Source organism: Lissotriton helveticus, chromosome 7, assembly GCF_964261635.1.
Source record: "Lissotriton helveticus chromosome 7, aLisHel1.1, whole genome shotgun sequence".
Classification (NCBI taxonomy): Eukaryota; Metazoa; Chordata; class Amphibia; order Caudata; family Salamandridae; genus Lissotriton; species Lissotriton helveticus.
This window is the reverse complement of record NC_136068.1, coordinates 113183345-113205161: the sequence shown is the minus strand read 5'-3', so window position 1 is coordinate 113205161 and position 21817 is coordinate 113183345. Positions and strand designations below refer to the sequence as shown.

Below are 21817 nucleotides of genomic sequence, written 5' to 3'. Positions count from 1 at the left end.
ATAATAGTATGATTTTAAAAACATCAGGCATATTCACAAGCCCCTAGGGCCATCGGAGCATTACTTTTTTTGATGCCCCGGTGGTGCTGTGTGCTGGCCCATATTTACAAGGCCACGCAAATCCACTTTGCGTGGCTTTACACAGCCTTGTAAATATGTCCCTCTTTTACGCAGTACTCTGCATCAAAGCGGCGTGTCATAGGTGTTGCTGTGGGAAAAATGGCAGGCAGAGACCTCAGCTCGGAACTCCGGCTGCCGCTTTTCCGGACCTGTGATTTTTTTCCCTTGCGAGCAGTCACGATTTAATCAGACGCCGCCCCGACCGGACAGGACCATCTTGATCTAACTCATTTGTGATCATCCACATTGCGCCCAGGTGCTTCACTTATGGTCGCCCCTGGATCGACCTTTGCAGACCTCTCCAGCCGAGTTTATGATTTACTTCGCCCACAGCACACCCATGAATTGACAGCCCAGTCCTGAAGACAACCCCAAGTAACGAGGGTCGAAACGTCGTCGACACCATAGCGCAACTGATGAGCGCAATTTCTCTGTTCTCAATGAAAATGACAAATAATGATCGCTAATGTAGATATTTGTTACCTGTATATATTGTCACCATTGTTCGCCTTGCGCCGTTCACGCTGTTCACCCTGTTGACTTGCGCCGTCACTTTTCACTTGTATATATCACTCTACGCCAAGTGCCCTCGGGCTGTCATAAGATTCTTTCTGTACAGTGCTGCCTCAACTGTATGCCCTTGTGCAATTTTGTTTGATGTAATTTTGGCGATTAACAGCCTTCAAACACCTACATTGAGTCTCCTTGTTTCTTGCTTATGTAATGCAGTTTGCATGCATGTTCAATTGTCTTTCTAAGTGACCCCTGTTGGAACATTGTTTCTCTTTATGCATACATTACCCAGTTCCGACGTGGTTTAAGGGTCTTACTCCTGTTCTTCTTTCGCTTGGTTGATATAGGTTGTCTCTTGTTAAACTTCCCTATTCTCCTGTTTCCCCCCTCTTTTTTTACCCCCCATATACCCCGTTCGTTTTCTTTTGTGATACATGACCTATCAATCTGTGACTCTTAATTAGTTCCCATGGTCGTCAGCTGATAGCAGTTATATATTGACTGTCACTTTAGAAGATTCATCCTCAGGCTTTTGTGTTTTTGGAATTTTCCTCTGGCTATCAACTGTTAAAATGTATGTTGACTTGTCACTTAAGGTACTTACTCTGGCTGTTCCTGTTTTTTAAGCTATGCATAGGCCGTTGCTCTTTATGCTGCCGATTTGGTGGTCCCTGGGCATGGCTGTGGTCCATGGATCCTTGGTAGGGTGCTTGCTTATCCTCTCCCTTGGTGGCATCTGGTCTTAGACCTAGCGGTTCTCCTTCCTGGAGAAGTCATTGTTTGTCTATGTTGATGAAGTGTGCCACCAGAGTTTCTGAAGTCTTCTCAACTCTCCTGCAGCACCACCGCTAAATAATTCTGCACACTACCGTTGTCATATCCGATTCCTGGCATGCTAAACTCAAGAATAAAAATCAAGTTTTGTTTTTTATCCTAAAGAGATAAGGTGGATTATAATCTCAAAAATCCATTGTCTTGGTTCAATATTCAACCGGAATTATAGATGTAAAGTAGACCTCCAAGGTTGTCTATGAATCACTTTATAAACGCTCTATACACATTCTGTAAGTGCCCCGTCTACGCCTGGCCATACACTACACAGTAAGACAGCAGTATATCGGCTAAAGCTCTCTTTAGGTTTATGCTAGATTCCTGACTTTGATCTTCATTGAACATGTAAAAATGGCTACATTCCAAAATGGCTGACTCTGATAAGAAGGGTGTTTTTGATTGTGATTGTGATCAAGCTATTAAGTCATTCTCTTCAGCTGACCATGAACCTGGACTTGTTCAACGCATACCTAGAGGTGGGTTATCCGATTGGTGCTGATGGGACAGTACAGATGGAATAGTCATTCAGACAGGCCTCATAGGCTGTTATCTTCAGCCCATACAACAAGACATGGAAGGTGATGCTCCTTCGTTTACCTGAGCACTCAAATATCCCAGACATTTCAGACTCAGTGCATTACAAGACCTGGCTTCAAAAATGCATGGGGGTCTATCTTTGGCTTGATGGAGATTTTTTTCAACAGAATTGCTGGTAAAATATTTTCCCCACCAATTGTTTTTAAATACAAACCTAAATCAATGAAGAAATGTATTTAACTTTTTGATTACATCACATTGAGGTTAACTAATCAATCCTAAAGTGGCCACCATAAGTGTTCTAAATAGCACACTGCAAATCTCTTTTTTTTAATTTTATCTTTTTATGGAAACAACACGCCATCTTAATTTACAGGATACACATAGCACAGTAGAAAGACAATTCACCAACAAATTAGACTTGTTGTAAGCATGATAATTGTTCATTGTTCGGTTCTCTTTCCCCCCACCCTGGCTGCCTCCCTCCCCAGTTAGAGTGATTTGTCCTCCCGATCATGGACAGGCAACGAGCCACATAACATTCCCTGATAGCTGTTCCATGATGATGTTTCCATAATCCTGCTGAGAAGTGTAGAGAGCTAGCAGAATATTTTCATCTAAAAATTGAGAACATCATAGCTGCCCTGCCACAGGTCGCACAGGTTGTACAGATAGGCAATCAGATAGCAGGAGAAGGCCCCCGCCTGGATACCTTCGGTCCAATCTCTGTAGCTGAAGTCGCAAAGGAGCTGGGATCCATGAAGAGTGGCTCACCAGAGGACCCAGCCCCAATGAGATTTTTGAAACAAGCTACATCTGTGGTTGCAGCTCCTATAGCGAACTTGATTAACACATCACTCACTCAGGGTGTGGTGCCGCCAAGCTGGAAAAGAGCGGTCGTAATGGCTCTTCTGAAGAAACCCAATCTAGATTCCTCAGATTTGGCCAACTTCAGGCCCATCTCTCTGTTGCCGGGTGTTGGTAAGATCGCTGAAAGACTGGTTAATCGACAACTATCCGTCTTTCTGGAATCCAACGGCTTGCTGAGAGATTCTCAAACTGGCTTCCGGCCAGGGCAGGGCACAGACACCGCCCTCTTGGCAGTCGTTGAGGAAGCAAGGAGCATTTTGGATTCAGGAGGGTCAGTGGCAGTGATCCTCCTGGACCTCAGTGCTGCCTTTGACACTGTAAACCACCAAGTGTTGATCCAACGGCTGTCCAATGTGGGGGTCACAGGAGTTGCGTTGCAATGGCTCAGGTCGTTTCTACATGGCCGTACCTATCAGGTCTGGGAAGGCAGCGAGAAGTCTCCATCTATCCCCCTCCAGTGCGGTGTGCCACAGGGCTCTTCGTTGAGCCCTACGTTATTTAACGTCTATATGCCCCCCCTGGAGGATGTGGTGGCCCCTTTTGGGATAAAAATTGTAAGCTATGCTGACGACACCCAGCTGGTGGTCGCTTTATCCCAATTGGAGAAGAATCCAGACGTGCTGCGCCTATGCCTGACTAATGTACATACCTGGATGAGTGAATCGTCACTTAAACTAAACGGTTCTAAGACGGAGATTATGCTGTTAGGGCACAAGACTCCCTCTCTCCCCTTGTCCGTCTGGCCCAGCTGCCTGGGGGAGCTCCCCAGCCCCAAGCAGGAAATCAAGAGCTTGGGAGTCTGGCTGGAGCAGGATCTCTCTTTTAAAACTCAGGCCAAGAAATCGGCGGGGGTTTGCTTCGGGCTTCTTCGCTCAGCCCGTAAAATCTTGCCCCTCCTCCCCTTGTCATCGGGTTACTCATCCAGGGGTTAATTATCTCCAGGCTTGACTACTGCAATGCTATTTTCCTTGGTGCTCCGGAAGCCACACTCAGTAAGCTGCAGCAGGTGCAAAATGCTGCGGCCAGGTTGCTGACTAATACATCAAGGCGACAATCAGCTAAGCCCGCCTTAAAAGCATTGCATTGGCTCCCGGTGAGAGAGAGGGTCAAGTTTAAGGCTCTCTGTACGGCCCATAAGATTCTTCAAGGGAAAGGACCCCCCTCTTTAAGGAAGCTAGTGGCGCCTTATAAACCCAACAGAGCTCTTCGCTCTGATCAAAAACTTTTGTTACAGGTCCCCAGAGTTCATAAGGCTCGCACTGGAGGTAGAAGATTCTCGGTGCATACAGCCACCCTTTGGAATTCGCTCCCTTTGCAGCTGCGTCGTGAGACTTGCTATCTTCGTTTTCGGAAGCTTCTGAAAACATATCTTTTCCCATCTTAAACATGCTGAATAGCTTTGCATTGGTCTGACGGACTCCTTGACAAGCGCTGGGATGCCCAAGGGTAACCATGCGCTATATAAGACTCAAATAAATAAAAAATAAATTTCTCCCAGGTCTTTGTCCATTTTTGGGGGCATCCCCTGCTCTCGGCACACTGCAAATCTTGAGGCAGGGTAACACCCAACTACCTTTTTATAATTACACTGGAGAGGGGGTTGATATCCACCTTATTAATTACGCCGGGTCAGTTTCAGGCAGTGTTGCTGCAGCCTTAGCACCCCCATCAAGGTCTTGCCAAGGCACATGTTACAACACACAGTGGTTTCAAAGCAGGGCACAAAGTCCATTTGATTTTACTCTGGATTTGACTTTGCGTATGTGAGAATGGAAGGCCCAGGGGCGTAGTTTGGTCAGTAAGATGGGGGAGGGGGGTGTGCTTCAGTTTTTCCAACAATCACGCTGGCATTTCATGAAAAAATACTTTATCCGAGAAGCAGGGCATGCATTGGGGGGAGATGGAAGTGATGAGGGAACCGTTTTGAAGTCCTTCAAAACAGAGACGAGAGGGTGTGTGTGTCTGTGTGTTTTTTCTGTGCATGTATGCAAAAATCCCAAGTGAAATCCTACAGACAACTCCCCACACCTGAGTTAAAGCACCTATACCCAACTATGTATTCAAGAATACATTTATTAGGAGGGTGTAACACCCCAAGCACCCCACTGAAGCTACGAACCTAGGAAAGCCCAGCTAATATTCTTCTTTAATCACTCCAGTTGGCGTCACCATTGGTCTGTTAAATAGTGCATGGGATGTGAGCTTCCATGCATGTTCTGACGTATCTCAATCTGCTGAAGTAATGCATACTCATATTGATCTCTCCAATTGAATACATCTCTAATGAATGAAACCTGTTTGTTATGCTTTGTCATTCTCAAGCTGGTCCCAAAGTTGACACCTGAGGATCCAGCAGACCGGTACAGCAGGAAAAAGGGGACAAGATGGGGAAGGAAAAGACCCACATTAACATCGTAGTCATCGGGCATGTGGATTCCGGCAAGTCCACCACCACCGGCCACCTCATCTATAAATGCGGGGGCATCGACAAGAGGACTATCGAGAAGTTTGAGAAGGAAGCAGCTGAGGTGAGGTTCGTTGGTCACAAATACCCCTGGGCTCTTGAGTGATTTCTGAAGTGCCACGGGCAGATCGCGACGTACCCTCTCAAGCGTCAGCGGTTGCTTATAGTTGGGACTTGAGAGAAGCATCAAGATTATGGAAACAAAAGTTACAACCAAATGAATGGAAATTATCTCAGGTGATAGGAGGGGATTTCCACTCTAACAATCTGAGTCCGGTGTTACGATGAGTGGTATGAAGACCCTCATTCGAAGGAGTGGGAGTTTCCTGTACATTCCAGATTCTATGTGTTTCAAACATGGAGTATTAGGGTACTTCCATTATAGATTATACTAGAAGGGATATTGTATATAGTTGCACTGGGGAATGGAGTATTTTTCCAACTCTGTTTACAGTTCTGTTTTGATAATGGTAGTATTATGAGCTTGCCTTGGCTTTTTAAAGCATGCAGGTATTTCATAGTGAGGTGTTTTACAAGGAATTCCGAATATTTGCAGCATCACTCCATAATACCAGAAAATGAAACTATATCTGCTCTTTCTTTTCTTTGTTTGTTGAACTGTGTCTTTCTCACTGGCCTTCAGATGGGGAAAGGCTCCTTCAAGTACGCCTGGGTGCTGGACAAGCTGAAAGCCGAACGTGAAAGGGGCATCACCATTGACATCTCCTTATGGAAATTTGAGACCAACAAGTACTACATCACCATTATTGATGCCCCCGGCCATAGAGACTTCATCAAGAACATGATCACTGGCACCTCCCAGGTGAGATACTGAAGAGGCCTCAGGAGGTTGTTACTATGAATGATACTTCTCTGTCAAGTTGATTGGTGTTATGTTATGTCTACTGATATTTACTCAAACATTCCTAAAGGTGAGCTGAGTTATTGTTTGAGCCATGGCTTGGTTACAGCGATACTTTCTGGAACTTGTTGGACTCCAGTAGCTGAGCTTGTGGTTGACTGGTTGGCTTATTAGTTCTTCTGCAGTGGTTATCAATGGAGTTGGGTTGTAGAGATGTCAGGTGCATCCAAGGTAGAATAAAATGTTTACTAAGAAGTGGTGGAGTTCAGCTTGGCTTAGTGGTAGTTTGAGCTATGATTGGATCTATAGGTATGGAGATAGAGCTCTATATGTTTTGGGTATCAGATGTTAGACTACAATGATACATATAGAACTTGGATTGTTCTACCATAATAAATAGTGGAGGCGGAGCTGTACAAACGTTGGCAGATGGTCGGCAGTGTTCATATTAGAATGATTACTAGTTGATTTGATTCTAGTTTACAATCATGATTTTCTGAGTTGGAGAGGTAACGTAGTGTAATTGGTAATATCTGAGCTTAGCAGGGGCGGCTCCTCCATGTGGGCTGAGGAGCGACGCCCCACTGCTTTCTCGAAGTCGAGAAGCAGAAACATAAAATGGTATTTTAAATACCATTTTATGTTTCTGCTTCTCGTACTGCAAGAAAGCAGAAGGCAGGGTTTGTTTGGGGTGGGCAGATGGTCGTGATTGCTGGAGGTCAGGGGAGGAATGGTTTGCCCACTGTTGTGGGCGCTGACTGCTTGGCCGGCCCCAGGGTCGACCAAACCAGTCATACACACTCTGCATTTTCTCTATGTAGGCTACATGCAGCCAACAAAGAGAAAATGGCCTCCCCATAGACACCTGTGGGATTGGCGTCACAGCCAATCACAACGCTGTCATTGCAGTGTTGTGATTGGCTTAGGGGATGGGAGGGAGGCTGCCTGCGGCTGCTTCCTTATGTAGGATGATGCAGACCGATGACTCGGGACGGGCCGGCAAAGGTAAGTTATTGTAACTTTTTTTTAAATTAGTTAAACCTCCCACCCGCACGACCCCCTCCCCGTATGAACCCCCACCCGCGAGTCATACCGGCCGCGACTGGAGCTTATTGTTGAGGGGGGTAAAGTTCAAGTATAGGGTTGACTGTTGGCGTTAGAGTTGGATAGAAGAAGTGTTTTCATCAGAAGTCAGGTGGAGTTGATGTTCTGGTTCATTAGTAAATAGCTTTACTGGGAATGTGCAGAAGTGGTTGATGCTTGGGCTGGAACCATTTTACTGCTTGAAGGTGTTGCTATGACCTCAGAAGCGGATCCAAGCATCCTTGGATGATGGGGACTGTCTACTGAGTGGCTGAACTTATTCTAAGCTGCAATGATGATTAGTACATATTTTGCCGAGCTGAAGATGTGACAAGAAGAGCAGAGGGTGGGCATTATCCATGAATGGCGTAGCTGGGGAAGAATTGCAGTCATTTTTGGGGAGCCAGGGTCGGCTGCATTGGTGAATGAGAGTGTTGGAGGTTTTCTGGATTGGTAATTTGTGGAATTAGGGAGAGTCACTGTGATGACACTCCATTGTTGAGATAATGCTCAGTCGGATTGGGATTATGTTAAATAGGTAATAGCATTGTTGAGGGTGTGATGCACTGTTCATTGGTAGAGCTAGTGTTGAGCTGCCGTGGTAATGAGCAGATGTAGAATGATAGTTCGTTGATTATTGATAGTCATTAAAACTTGCTGCAATGAGTTGGGTACACTCCTTGAAACTGGATCATGGCTTAAATGAAAGAAAAGAGGTGGGCGGGGTTGGACTTGGGATATTGGACACATCCTGCCTACGTGTTTAGAAAGCTTGTGGTCATGTCAAGTGAGCTTTCTTTTTTCGCCTGGATACAGTTGTGCAAAAGCTCATGTGTATATGTTCTCTTGTAGGAACTGTGATTCTCTTGTAGTTTGGGGATAAGAGCATCCATGCATGGTTGCAGCTTTTTCCATGAGTAATGTTAATGTTCTGTTTGTTTCTGTTTTGTGCACCCAGGCAGACTGTGCTGTCCTGATAGTAGCTGCGGGCGTTGGTGAATTTGAAGCTGGCATCTCGAAGAACGGCCAGACCCGTGAGCACGCCCTCCTGGCCTACACCTTGGGAGTCAAGCAGCTCATTGTGGGCGTCAACAAGATGGACTCAACAGAACCCCCTTACAGCGAGAAACGCTATGATGAGATTGTCAAGGAAGTCAGCGCCTACATCAAGAAAATCGGCTATAACCCCGCCACAGTACCCTTTGTGCCAGTTTCTGGATGGCATGGGGACAACATGCTGGAGCCCTCACCCAATGTGAGTAGTACATTTATCGGTTCCTTGATTAATGTTTGTTTTCCACTTTAATGGATGCGTTGGCTATTTGTTTCCTACAAGTCTATTCATTATTAATACCTTACTTCATGTACTGAAAATGGTGGATTGCTTTGGGACTAAAAAAGTTGTGATTTTTCCAAAACACTCCCTTGGACCCCTGTCATGACTAACTGTAGCAGAAGTACTGCATCTGTACTTGAGAGGTAACTATAGTGTTATATTTTTGGTAGTTCATATCCTGAGATGACTCCTTACTCCAGAAACTATTGTTGACCATTTCTTTATTGTATCTTTGCTTTGTCAGTCCCAGATGTAGTCCTCCGAAAACGTTTAGATGTGTATATCCATGAGCTTTATGGTTATTAGTAAACATTCTGAAGGAGTTAATAGTTTAAAGCCCGTTTTTAGTTAATTTTTGATATTTTTAATATTGAAATGGGTTTAAAAACACATAAAAGCAAGAGTAACTCAACATTCACCTTGTAGCTGATGGGTGGAATCAAGGCAGGCTTGCAGTCATCTGGGACTGGTGTTAATTCAATCAAATTACACAAATGTGTCCTATAGTTCAAAATTGTTTTGCATTTTGCAGACTGAAATACGCAAAACAAAAAAATTGCTGTTCCGAACGGGGGGGGGGGGGTCTCAAAATATATTGGGCCTACAAAATCCTTAATAAGTCACTGCTTATGAAGTTCAAGCCTGTGGAGGAACTGCCAATTTTATTGAGAAGATGCTCAGTGTTTGGACCTAATATTGTTTACAAAATATGGTGTGGACTAAATATTCTGTCAAGAATATCGATAACAAAAATATTGTGAAGGTAGCTACTATGGGAAAGCAAAGTTTTACTATACCTAACTCCACATATATGTACCTTGACGATATGTATATCGTCAAGGTACATAGATGTGGAGCTAAGAATAGTTCATCTATACTAACCTGTTTGCACTTACCTTTCTGATATTTTGGTGCGCAATAATTTTTGACATGATATTCTGTGCGTACCATATTGTTAAGATTGATAATTCTATCTGAAAACCAGATGCACTCTTCATTGAATGTTACCACCTCTGTTAGATGTAACTATGCTTCTGATTAATTTTGTTTATAAGGGTTCAGAAAATAGTGCTAGTCCTTGTAACTAACATGCTTTAAACACCAGTGGCGTATCGAAATTTGAGGAGGCCCCCTGCAAGGCGCAGGGACGGGCCCCCTCCGAATTTTATCAGGAGCTCTCGGATGAGAGTACTGTGCTGAGGGGGCCCCCTGCAGCCCAGGGGCCCCCCGTACTGTGGGGGCTGCGGGGGCCTGAGTTACACCACTGTTAAACACCAAATTCTGCATGTTGTACCCGAATAAATCATAAGATGTGCTATCTACAGCAACTCATAAATAGCGAACCTCAGGGTATCATTATTTGCCAGGTGCAATTAATAGCACCTTTACCTGTAATCAGGCCCTAAGAGTTGTTATTTTCTTGTGTACGTAAGCATTTTGAGCATTTTAATTGGATTCACAGATCACTGGAAGAAAATCAAAAGGTAGGCTGGAATATAAATTACAGGGTATAGGTCAGCCACCCCTATAGCTAGGTGCACTTTACCAGTGGTGTGGGTACAGGTGCATGAGCCCTGTACACCTACAAGGGCTAAGTCTATTCTTAGACCCTGTAAGTGCAGTGCTGCCATTAAGAGTATATGGTGCTGGGAGTTTTTCATTACGAACTCAACAGCACCATAATGGCTACACTGAAAACTGGGAAGATTGGTATCAAACTTCTCAACACATTAACCCCACACTGATGCCAGTGTGGGATTTAATGTAAAATGCATGACAGAGGGCATCTTAGAGATGCCCCCTGAAACTCGACCAACTTCTAGTGTCCCGAATGAGTGGCTGCCATCAACAGACATGTTTCTGGACCCCTGGGTCCAGTGGCTCAAACGCTCCGTCCATCATCCCCTTTTGTATCGCTTTGCTCGCCCTAAGTGTGGCAGGGTATGCTCAGACGTGAGTCCCTTGCTCTCTTGGCCACTGGATTCAAGATAGCCTGGCTGATGAGGATTATGAATCCGAAACCGGTCCCAGGATGCTTGTTTCCGGTCCAGGGAAGACATGGCTTGGCAGTTCGGGCTGGACTGTTCCCATGAGGCACAGGGTCAGACTGATTTGCATATGGCCATGTCTGAACTGGGGTGGCTGAGTGAGCTAAAGAATGGTGATGGATTAAACCCAGATCAGTTGACTGGGGGTGAGTGTTTGATTTGCTCAAACGCTCCGTCCATCATCACCTTTTGTATCGCTTTGTTCGCCCTAAGTGTGGCAGGGTATGCTCAAACGTGAGTCCCTTGCTCACTTGGCCACTGGATTCAAGATAGCCTGGCTGATGAGGATTATGAATCCGAAACCGGTCCCAGGATGCTTGTTTCCGGTCCAGGGAAGACATGGCTGGGCAGTTCGGGCTGGACTGTTCCCATGAGGCACAGGGTCAGACTGATTTGCATATGGCCATGTCTGAACTGGGGTGGCTGAGTGAGGTAAAGAATGGTGATGGATTAAACCCAGATCGGTTGACTGTGGGTGAGTGTTTGATTTGCTCAAACAGGGTATGCTCAGACGTGAGTCCCTTGCTCACTTGGCTACTGGATTCAAGATAGACTGGCTGATGAGGATTATGAATCCGAAACTGGTCCCAGAATGCTTGTTTCTGGTCCAGGGAAGACATGGCTTGGCAGTTTGGGCTGGACTGTTCCCATGAGGCACAGGGTCAGACTGATTTGCATATGGCCATGTCTGAACTGGGGTGGCTGAGTGAGCTAAAGAATGGTGATGGATTAAACCCAGATCAGTTGACCGGGGGTGAGTGTTTGATTTGCTCAAACGCTCCGTCCATCATCCCCTTTTGTATCGCTTTGTTCGCCCTAAGTGTGCCAGGGTATGCTCAGACGTGAGTCCCTTGCTCACTTGGCCACTGGATTCAAGATAGCCTGGCTGTTGAGGATTATGAATCCGAAACCGGTCCCAAGATGCTTGTTTCCGGTCCAGGGAAGACATGGCTTGACAGTTCGGGCTGGACTGTTCCCATGAGGCACAGGGTCAGACTGATTTGCATATGGCCATGTCTGAACTGGGGTCGCTGAGTGAGCTAAAGAATGGTGATGGATTAAACCCAGATCAGTTGACTGTGGGTGAGTGTTTGATTTGCTCAAACGCTCCGTCCATCATCCCCTTTTGTATCGCTTTGTTCGCCCTAGGGTATGCTCAGACGTGAGTCCCTTGCTCACTTGGCTACTGGATTCAAGATAGACTGGCTGATGAGGATTATGAATCCGAAACCAGTCCCAGGATGCTTGTTTCCGGTCCAGGGAAGACATGGCTTGGCAGTTCGGGCTGGACTGTTCCCATGAGGCACAGGGTCAGACTAATTTGCATATGGCCATGTCTGAACTGGGGTGGCTGAGTGAGCTAAAGAATGGTGATGGATTAAACCCAGATCAGTTGACTGGGGGTGAGTATTTGATTTGCTCAAACGCTCCGTCCATCATCCCCTTTTGTATCGCTTTGTTCGCCCTAAGTGTGGCAGGGTATGCTCAGACGTGAGTCCCTTGCTCACTTGGCCACTGGATTCAAGATAGCCTGGCTGATGAGGATTATGAATCCGAAACTGGTCCCAGGATGCTTGTTTCCGATCCAGGGAAGACATGGCTTGGCAGTTCGGGCTGGACTGTTCCCATGAGGCACAGGTTCAGACTGATTTGCATATGGCCATGTCTGAACTGGGGTCGCTGAGTGAGCTAAAGAATGGTGATGGATTAAACCCAGATCAGTTGACCGGGGGTGAGTGTTTGATTTGCTCAAACGCTCCGTCCATCATCCCCTTTTGTATCGCTTTGTTCGCCCTAAGTGTGCCAGGGTATGCTCAGACGTGAGTCCCTTGCTCACTTGGCCACTGGATTCAAGATAGCCTGGCTGTTGAGGATTATGAATCCGAAACCGGTCCCAAGATGCTTGTTTCCGGTCCAGGGAAGACATGGCTTGACAGTTCGGGCTGGACTGTTCCCATGAGGCACACGGTCAGACTGATTTGCATATGGCCATGTCTGAACTGGGGTCGCTGAGTGAGCTAAAGAATGGTGATGGATTAAACCCAGATCAGTTGACTGTGGGTGAGTGTTTGATTTGCTCAAACGCTCCGTCCATCATCCCCTTTTGTATCGCTTTGTTCGCCCTAGGGTATGCTCAGACGTGAGTCCCTTGCTCACTTGGCTACTGGATTCAAGATAGACTGGCTGATGAGGATTATGAATCCGAAACCAGTCCCAGGATGCTTGTTTCCGGTCCAGGGAAGACATGGCTTGGCAGTTCGGGCTGGACTGTTCCCATGAGGCACAGGGTCAGACTAATTTGCATATGGCCATGTCTGAACTGGGGTGGCTGAGTGAGCTAAAGAATGGTGATGGATTAAACCCAGATCAGTTGACTGGGGGTGAGTATTTGATTTGCTCAAACGCTCCGTCCATCATCCCCTTTTGTATCGCTTTGTTCGCCCTAAGTGTGGCAGGGTATGCTCAGACGTGAGTCCCTTGCTCACTTGGCCACTGGATTCAAGATAGCCTGGCTGATGAGGATTATGAATCCGAAACTGGTCCCAGGATGCTTGTTTCCGATCCAGGGAAGACATGGCTTGGCAGTTCGGGCTGGACTGTTCCCATGAGGCACAGGGTCAGACTAATTTGCATATGGCCATGTCTGAACTGGGGTGGCTGAGTGAGCTAAAGAATGGTGATGGATTAAACCCAGATCAGTTGACTGGGGGTGAGTATTTGATTTGCTCAAACGCTCCGTCCATCATCCCCTTTTGTATCGCTTTGTTCGCCCTAAGTGTGGCAGGGTATGCTCAGACGTGAGTCCCTTGCTCACTTGGCCACTGGATTCAAGATAGCCTGGCTGATGAGGATTATGAATCCGAAACTGGTCCCAGGATGCTTGTTTCCGATCCAGGGAAGACATGGCTTGGCAGTTCGAGCTGGACTGTTCCCATGAGGCACAGGGTCAGACTAATTTGCATATGGCCATGTCTGAACTGGGGTGGCTGAGTGAGCTAAAGAATGGTGATGGATTAAACCCAGATCAGTTGACTGGGGGTGAGTGTTTGATTTGCTCAAATGCTCCGTCCATCATCCCCTTTTGTATCGCTTTGTTCGCCCTAAGTGTGGCAGGGTATGCTCAGACGTGAGTCCCTTGCTCACTTGGCCACTGGATTCAAGATAGCCTGGCTGATGAGGATTATGAATCCGAAACCGGTCCCAGGATGCTTGTTTCCGGTCCAGGGAAGACATGGCTTGGCAGTTCGGGCTGGACTGTTCCCATGAGGCACAGGGTCAGACTGATTTGCATATGGCCATGTCTGAACTGGGGTGGCTGAGTGAGCTAAAGAATGGTGATGGATTAAACCCAGATCAGTTGACTGGGGGTGAGTGTTTGATTTGCTCAAACGCTCCTTCCATCATCCCCTTTTGTATCGCTCAGTAATCCACTAGGCAGGGTGCTTAATATTAAGAAGGGCATGTTCCTTTTGAGTTTCACATACCCTGACAGTGAAAACACAAAAATTGCTATTTTCAGTGTGTCAAGCGGTAGTCCCATTTAGTAACATGGACTTTCTCTAGCCACCATGCTAACTTCCATTTCCATTTCCATATAGGACCACCAAAGATATCACTCTAAGGTATCACATAAATCATTACATTAAACCTGAATCATTACTAAGATTGGATTTAAGGTAACTTTTAAGAGAAAAGTGACTTTCGAAAATCATCCCTTTGTTGGCCAATACTCTTTCCTGAATACCTGCAGCAGTTGTCACCCGAGACAAAATGCTGCCCTAATGGTAGGAAGTGTGATTTGCTTGAAGGAGGTGGTGTAGCCTCTTCCAGCAGGATGACTACAGGGCGGTGGCCACATAGGGGCAGCTTCGAAGATGCTACCGCCTCAGTGAAGCAAATGATGATCATACCTTCAACGGCCCGCTTCTCTGTGTAGGTCGACAGGCTGGCATCTCTTCCAGTGGGGGAAAACGTATTGCCAAACTATTTTTTCAGTAGGAGTGGCTCACTGTGATTGGTACTCCCCAGGGGTGTGCCCTGGGGTCCTCACAGGGGATGAGGGCCGGCACCATCTTGGAACCGCGTTGAGAAGGGTATCCTGGGATTGCTTGGAGGTCAAAACCCCATGAAGTGATGTAAAGTGGGAATAGCTGCCTCGTGGGAACTAATGCCCTATTTGCTAGTGCATCTTCTCTTACCAAACATTAAAAGATGGCATAAAAAATAGCATCCACTAGACTGGACTGGAAAGAAGAGATGTTGGCCTAACGGCTAAGGTGCTCGACCTCGGACCTGGGGATCTGGGTTCGAGTCTTGGTAATGACGCCAAACATCCTGTGATTCTGGGCAAATCACTTAATCTCCCCGTGCCTAACAAAAATGAATGTGTGTCCTCATGTAACGTAACTGGTGCTATGTAAAGCGCTCTGATACCTGATTCAGTTCGGGTCAAGTTTGCGCTATATAAAAAACTGCAAAAAAAATAAAAATACTCTTGAGCTCAAGAAACTTCTTTCAGCTCCAACTACTCCTGTCATGTAACACCCAAGGGTATTGGGGAATGTGTGCATAGTACTGCCTGAAGGGCGTATTGAGGTGTAGGAGTGACAAGACGCCAGCCAATGATAAATTGCATCAGTGTTGTGACGTAATTAATGTCTATGCCGGAATGGCAGTGACCCCTGCATTACGGCTACCAGAAATCAGTAACAAGTTAGATTTGTGAGCTCTGCTCGTCAGCCACTATTTGCATTAAGAATTCTCAGCAAATGCACTGAAAAGCTGGAGAAAAATATTTGTTGATAGTGAAAAACCCATGAAAAAATTGGCATGGTTGGCTCTGAAAATAGTTCACAAAAAGCAACAGAAATGAAACAAAAGTGACACCAAACAGCACTGACCTATGCCATCTCATCCTCCAGGTGTAACTGAACAAGAATGTCTTGGGTACAGGTAGAGTTCCAACTGGTAATGTGATATTGATGATAAACTGCTAACCACGCCTTAGAGTACATCTGACCAATGCAATGAGTGCCAAAATGGTGCTGGCCCTTTAAAGCTCAGCTTCACTAAGAAGTGAGCAATTTCATTCACGGGCATATTACCAACAACAAGCGATATTTATCGCGAAATGCTCTTAGCGACTTTTTTTTTTATCGCTGCCTATCACTGGATATTTTAGCAGAGGAAACATACTATTAGCAACATTTTTCTCCATAGCACTAAAATATTCACCGATAGCGGAGTAATGCGAGAATATCGCTGAGAATATAGCGATATTCTCGCATTAGCAACAAAATGCTCTTAGCCATGTTATCCACCTCCCATTGGATAACATGGCTAAGAACTGGTCAGAGCAGGCGTTAGTTTTTGGCGATAGCGGGAATATTTCCATCGCTACGCCAGCCTTGTGAATAGGCGATAGCGACGTTATCGACTGCTTTCAGTCGCTAACGGGTTGGGTACGCCCACTCTGCATGTCATTAGCGATAAATATCGCTGACATGCAAAGCGGGCCCCAAACCGCTCGCTATCGCCTTTAAGCTGTTGCTAACTGCTGTTAGCGACAGCTTGATAATAGGGCGATAGAATTTTTGCCGCTTAGCGGGCGAAAACGGCCGCTAAACCGCCGAAAAGTGCCTATCGCCCCCCTTGGTAATATGCCCCTAAGTTTCTACTCTGTATTTCCAATATTGGATATGTTTATAGTTCACCTGGTCACTGTATGGAAGGAAAGATAGGGGCTCAAGTGTATGTTGCACTTTACATACATGGCATATCTCAGATTGTTGCATGGAGACCATGTCTACTGTACCCTGGGCCTGGGGTGATATATAAAGTACAGCATGCTGTGTGGGGTCGGGATCAGACTGAATTACAGGGACCAGGGCATAATGAGGAATGAGCACATGTAACTGTGCCACCATTAGATAGCACAGTGTACAGTTTTTGAATTTTCAAAGTGCCCATATTTTCCAATGGTGGCAGAGGAGCTGTATATGGCAAGAATCACAACATTTTCTGGTCAAATGCCACAGTTTGTATGGAAGATCAGATCTGCGGGTGCACAGGTGAGCAATCAAGCCACTGGACCAAACTGAGCACTGACATCACTTTTGTGCATGAGTAGAGATGAGACAGGGTGACAGATATTTACTCAAATGTACAGAAAATGTCACATCTGGTGGCATATGAAATTTGAGCCAGTGATCCACGTTATAGAAGAATAAATATTAAAAAAAAACAATAGTCAATTTGACCTCATTGATACAAATGTATTGACGACAATTTCTGAAGCTAGTCTACTCTACCATAAAAATCGAAATAATCCAGATTTTGCAGCAATGGCATTGCCGTGCTGTAGTATCTACTGACAGCATATCAACCAATCAATATTGAAATCAGAACCTTCTGTGTTTTGAAAACCAGTCCATATTTTAGCACTGAGACTTCTTTTTTTTAAGTTCAAGTTTATTGAAACCAAGTACAAAAGGGTAGTACATCCGAAATTCACCATACAAGATAAATATAAACAAGTATATAAAAATACAAAATACATAATAAAGGTGCATGAATAGAAGGAATCAATAAACAATGTCTGAGTGAAGGAAAAAGGGGGGAGAGGGGGAGGAGAAGGAAATAATATGATGGGAAGAAGCAGATGACCAAATGGTAAACTGTGAAAAGTACACATTGTATGCATATATATAACAATAAAGATAAAAGTACAAGCAATTGATAAAAATAGAGTGAACAATTATAATGAATTATAATTTATAGTAACAAGACAACAAGGGAATAATCATGGCGGTTTACGAACCTCATCAGACTCATGGGCTGGAATACTAGACGAAGGAGTTGTGGAAGAGAGGGAAGAGAGATATGAAGTAAGAGGGACCCAAAGTAGATCTCTCTTAATTGCCAAGGAAATAGGAGTGACGTAATTCGTGTCTCATCTGTGATGAAAGCATATGGCATTCCACCAGGCCGAATAAGTAACTTTTGACGTATCTTTCCAGTTGGAAGTTATCAAATGTAGTGCAATAGCTATCAGTAGATCGACTAATTTAAAGTGGGAAGGGGTTTGAGGTCAGGATGGAGATAAGGAACCTAGTAAAACGGTTGAAGGTGAAAAGGGAACTTTAGTATTAAAGATGACATTTATACGAAACCAAAGGGATTTCCAGAAGGTAGAAATTTTAGGGCACATGAAAAGTATGTGCATTAAATCGGCATTAGGGCTTGAGCAAGACCAACATGAGGAGGAAAGATCTGGGGAAAAGGATGCTAATCTTGCAGGGGAGTATAATAAGCGGTGATAAATAAAATAAAAAGGTTTGAGTGGTGTTAGCTGCTCTGGAGGTTTTATGAATTTTTAACCATAACTTGTCCCATAAGGACACCAACCAGGAAGAGGACAAATCCCGTTCCCAAGCCAATTCAGTCTTTGTCTTGAGCCGTTCTGGAGGGGATAAAAGACATTTATAGATACAAGAAGCAGAAGGAAAAGTGTGCAAAAGAGGAAACATTGTGGAGCATGAAATAGGAAGGACAGGAGAGGGAGGAAGTGATTGGAGATAGACCTGAAGGGCTGGAAGCCGAAGGTCATATTGTTTCTTAAAAGAGTTGGGAAGACGAAAGAGAGACTGAAGAGCAGAAAAGATATAGGAACATTTTCCTGAAGAAGTTGCGAACTCCATATTAAACCTTTGGATCTCCAGGATTTCCAATAGAAGGTACGATTATTAATGCAAAGGAGTTTGTTGTGCCAAATAGGTTGTTGAGGTAGCGAGTTCAGAGAAGGGTAGGAGGAGAGCAAAAGGGGAGTTAAAAGTTGACGAGTATGAGCAATAACCGAAGAGTGTAAAAAGGAAGAATTAGCGGTAAATGCAAGTGTTTCAAGTAAATCAAAAGGTGAAGTAAAGGATTTTTCAATGGACAGCCATACAGGAGGATGAGAGGGGGAGATCAGTAGATAACCATCTGGAAGCCTGTTTAAGAGAGAAGGCATAGTGATAAGATTTAAAGTCAGGGAAATTAAGACCTCCATAAGTTTTATCTTTTTTTAGACTTGATAAGGCTATCCGAGGGGGTTTATTTTTCCAAAGAAATTTCAATGAAATCGAGTCTATTTTCTTGAAATAGTAACCTGGGATATGAACGGGAATCATAGAAAGAGAATACAATACTATAGGGGCTAACATCATTTTAATAGAGTCTAATCTGCCCCACCATGAAAGAAAAAGAGGATGCCATTTGGTAATTGAGTCGTTTAATTTTTTGGTGACATATTCAAAGTTAAATTTTAAAGTATCGGAAATATTAGAGGAAAACCATAATCCTAAATATTTCAATTTAACCGGTTGCCAGGAAAAACCCGTTTGGTCAAAGTAGTGGCGAAGACATAAAACGTTGAGGGGTAGAACCTCGCATTTGTCTCGATTAAGACGATAACCAGAGATTTGCGAGATAGTATCAACTTGCTGATGGAAAGAAGGGAGAGAAGTATCTGGATTAGAAAAGTATAATAAGATGTCGTCAGCATAAACGGATAATTTAACATGATCATAGCCAAGTTGAAAACCAGTAATTTGTGCGTCTTGCCGTATTTTCGTCAGAAAAGGTTCCATCGCCACTATAAACAACAAGGGGGACAAAGGACAACCTTGGCGAAACCTCTAGAGAGAGAAAAATAGTCTGAGATTCCACCGTTTGCAAAGATAGAAGCTTTAGGGCCAGAGTATAGCAAAGAAATTAAAGAGATTATTTTGGGGGGAAAACCTATCCATTTGAGAGCATGAAACATAAAATCCCAACCAATCCTATCAAAAGCTTTCTCAGCATCTAGGGTTATGGCGGCTAGTGGATAATTTATGGAGGAAGCTTTGCTGAGAACATTAAAGAAAACCCTAGAGTTATCTGAGGATAAACGCCCTTTAACAAAACCAGATTGCTCTGGTCCAATAAGTTCGGGTAAAATGGGATCAATACGAAGCGCAAGTATTTTAGCAAAGATCTTATAATCCGTGTTTACAAGAGAAATAGGGCGGCAATTTTTGCAAAAGGAGGGATCTTTATTGTCTTTGGTGATTAAACAAATCATAGCTTCTTGGAATGTTCCTTGAGAAGAACCGTTCATAATGAAGAAATTAAAAAGTGAAAGAAGATGAGGAAGAAGAAGTTTTGAAAAATGAGCATAAAATTCTATCGTAAACCCATCGGGTCCAGGTGCTTTACCACGTCGTAAGATTGAGACAGCATGGGAGATTTCTTTCAGGGTTATATCTACTGCAAGTGTGTCAAAATTAATATGAGAAGAAGAAAGAGATGTAAGGTTCTGAAAGTAAGAGGATATGTCAGATTGGAGAGGTTGTGATTCAGGAGTGTAAAGAAGTTGATAGAAGTTGACAAATTTGTGTAAAATATCTTCATCTTTAAAAAGAGAGTCACCATTAGAGTTTGTTATAGACGTTATCCTGGTTCTGTCCTGACGGGTTTTTAAGTAGGTTGCCAAGAGCTTCCCCATTTTGTTCTGACCTCCATAGTATTGTGCGCTACTTTTTAAGAGATAAGAAGCCGCAGCGTCAGTGGATAATTTATTGAAAGAGACTTTGGCAGAGATGAGGTCTTTTAAGGAAGATTCAGAAAATGAACTGTAATAAGCGGATTCTAATTGCTTAATTTTTGTAAGAAGGTGGGCATTGTTCTGAGAAACATAGTTGAGTATGAAGCCCCTTGCAGTCGCCTTAAAAGAATCCCAGATCATAGTAGGGGAAGTGTCGGAGACTGTATTTGTGGCAAAAAAGTATACAGCAAAAGAGCTGAATTGGCTGGAGAATTTAGGATCTGCAAGAAGGGAAGTATTAAAACGCCACCTGCCAGAGGGTGGAGTAAAGGGGAGTATATCAAAGTCAACATACACCGGGGCATGGTCAGAGATTAGAATGGAACCAATGTCTGAATGAAGGACGTGTTGAGTAAGGGACCTACTGAAAAAGAGGTAGTCAATACGGGATTGTGTTTTGTGTGGAGGGGAAAAATACCTGTATTCTCGAAGATCTGGATGACAAAGTCTCCAGACGTCAATTAGGGATTTGCGACGAATGGCAGAGGTAAATTGGGAATGCATTTTAGAGTGTACATATTTAACTGAGGAGCGTCTATCTAGGATGGGGTCGAGAATTTGGTTACAATCACCGCCAAAAATAATATAATCATTGCCAAATGTAAGTAATTTGTCTGAAACTAATATCCAAAAATTGTTATCTACAGAAACTGGAGCATAAACATTAAATACAACTAGCGGAACATTATCTATTAGTAATTTGACAATGACTCAACGACCATTTGAATCAATTTCTTGATGAACAATAGAAACATTAAACTTTTTGTGACACAAAATTACAACTCCATTCTTTTTGCCTAAAACTGGAGAAGAAAAAACATTGCCTACCCAAGATCTTTTTAGTTTAGAATCAGAGTCATATAAATGGGTTTCTTGTAACATAGCAATGTCTGTTTTTAACCTAGATAAGTGAGATAACACTCGTTGTCTTTTAATAGGATTATTTAAACCTTTAACATTCCATGTTGTTACCCTGAACGTTTGTGGATTGAAATAATGCTAATAAGCAAGAAGCATACAGTGCATAAACAAGTCGGAGAGAAACTGTGTACATCTTATAAAGGAAAATACAATGAAGATTAGAAATACAATAGAGAAAATTTAGGTGGCGAGAAATAGTGGATGGAAGGAGGAAAGGGAAGAAAAAAAATGAAAGGGAAATCGTATAATAATGTATAAAAAGAAGATAGAGAGGAAAGAACTAGAAGGAAGAAAATAGGGAGAAGAAAAGGTAAGAGAGGGAAAGTAAATGGGAAAGGTGAAGAAAAGATGATAGAGCATTAAGGAAAAAGAAAGAAATAAGAGTGAAAACTTACAAATATTGTAAATCATACGCTGGGTGGAGGGGTGGGAGGCCATACGGAGAATGACGTTACCCAAACTCACGAAGGAAAACGGGGAGGAGACAGCATCAACGATCTGCTGAGAAACATGAGGAGAGGGAGTAGGATTGGACAAACAACCAGTTGGGAAGAAGCACTGAGACTTCTACCATTGTACGCACAGTCTATGGTCATTCTACAAGCAC

At 44.1% G+C, this 21817-nt stretch overlaps 1 protein-coding gene across 2 annotated transcripts in view; it reads left to right on the top strand.

The window, feature by feature from the left end:
- Positions 1 to 21817, top strand: part of EEF1A2 (eukaryotic translation elongation factor 1 alpha 2) — a 63826-nt gene that overhangs the window by 28667 nt on the left and 13342 nt on the right. For both annotated transcript variants that reach the window (XM_078651640.1, XM_078651641.1), the window contains exons 2-4: positions 5194 to 5399; positions 5979 to 6158; positions 8239 to 8535. In XM_078651640.1, the coding sequence (XP_078507766.1) occupies positions 5256 to 5399; positions 5979 to 6158; positions 8239 to 8535 (621 nt within the window). In that variant the 5' untranslated portion in view covers positions 5194 to 5255. The remainder of the gene's footprint in view (positions 1 to 5193; positions 5400 to 5978; positions 6159 to 8238; positions 8536 to 21817) is intronic.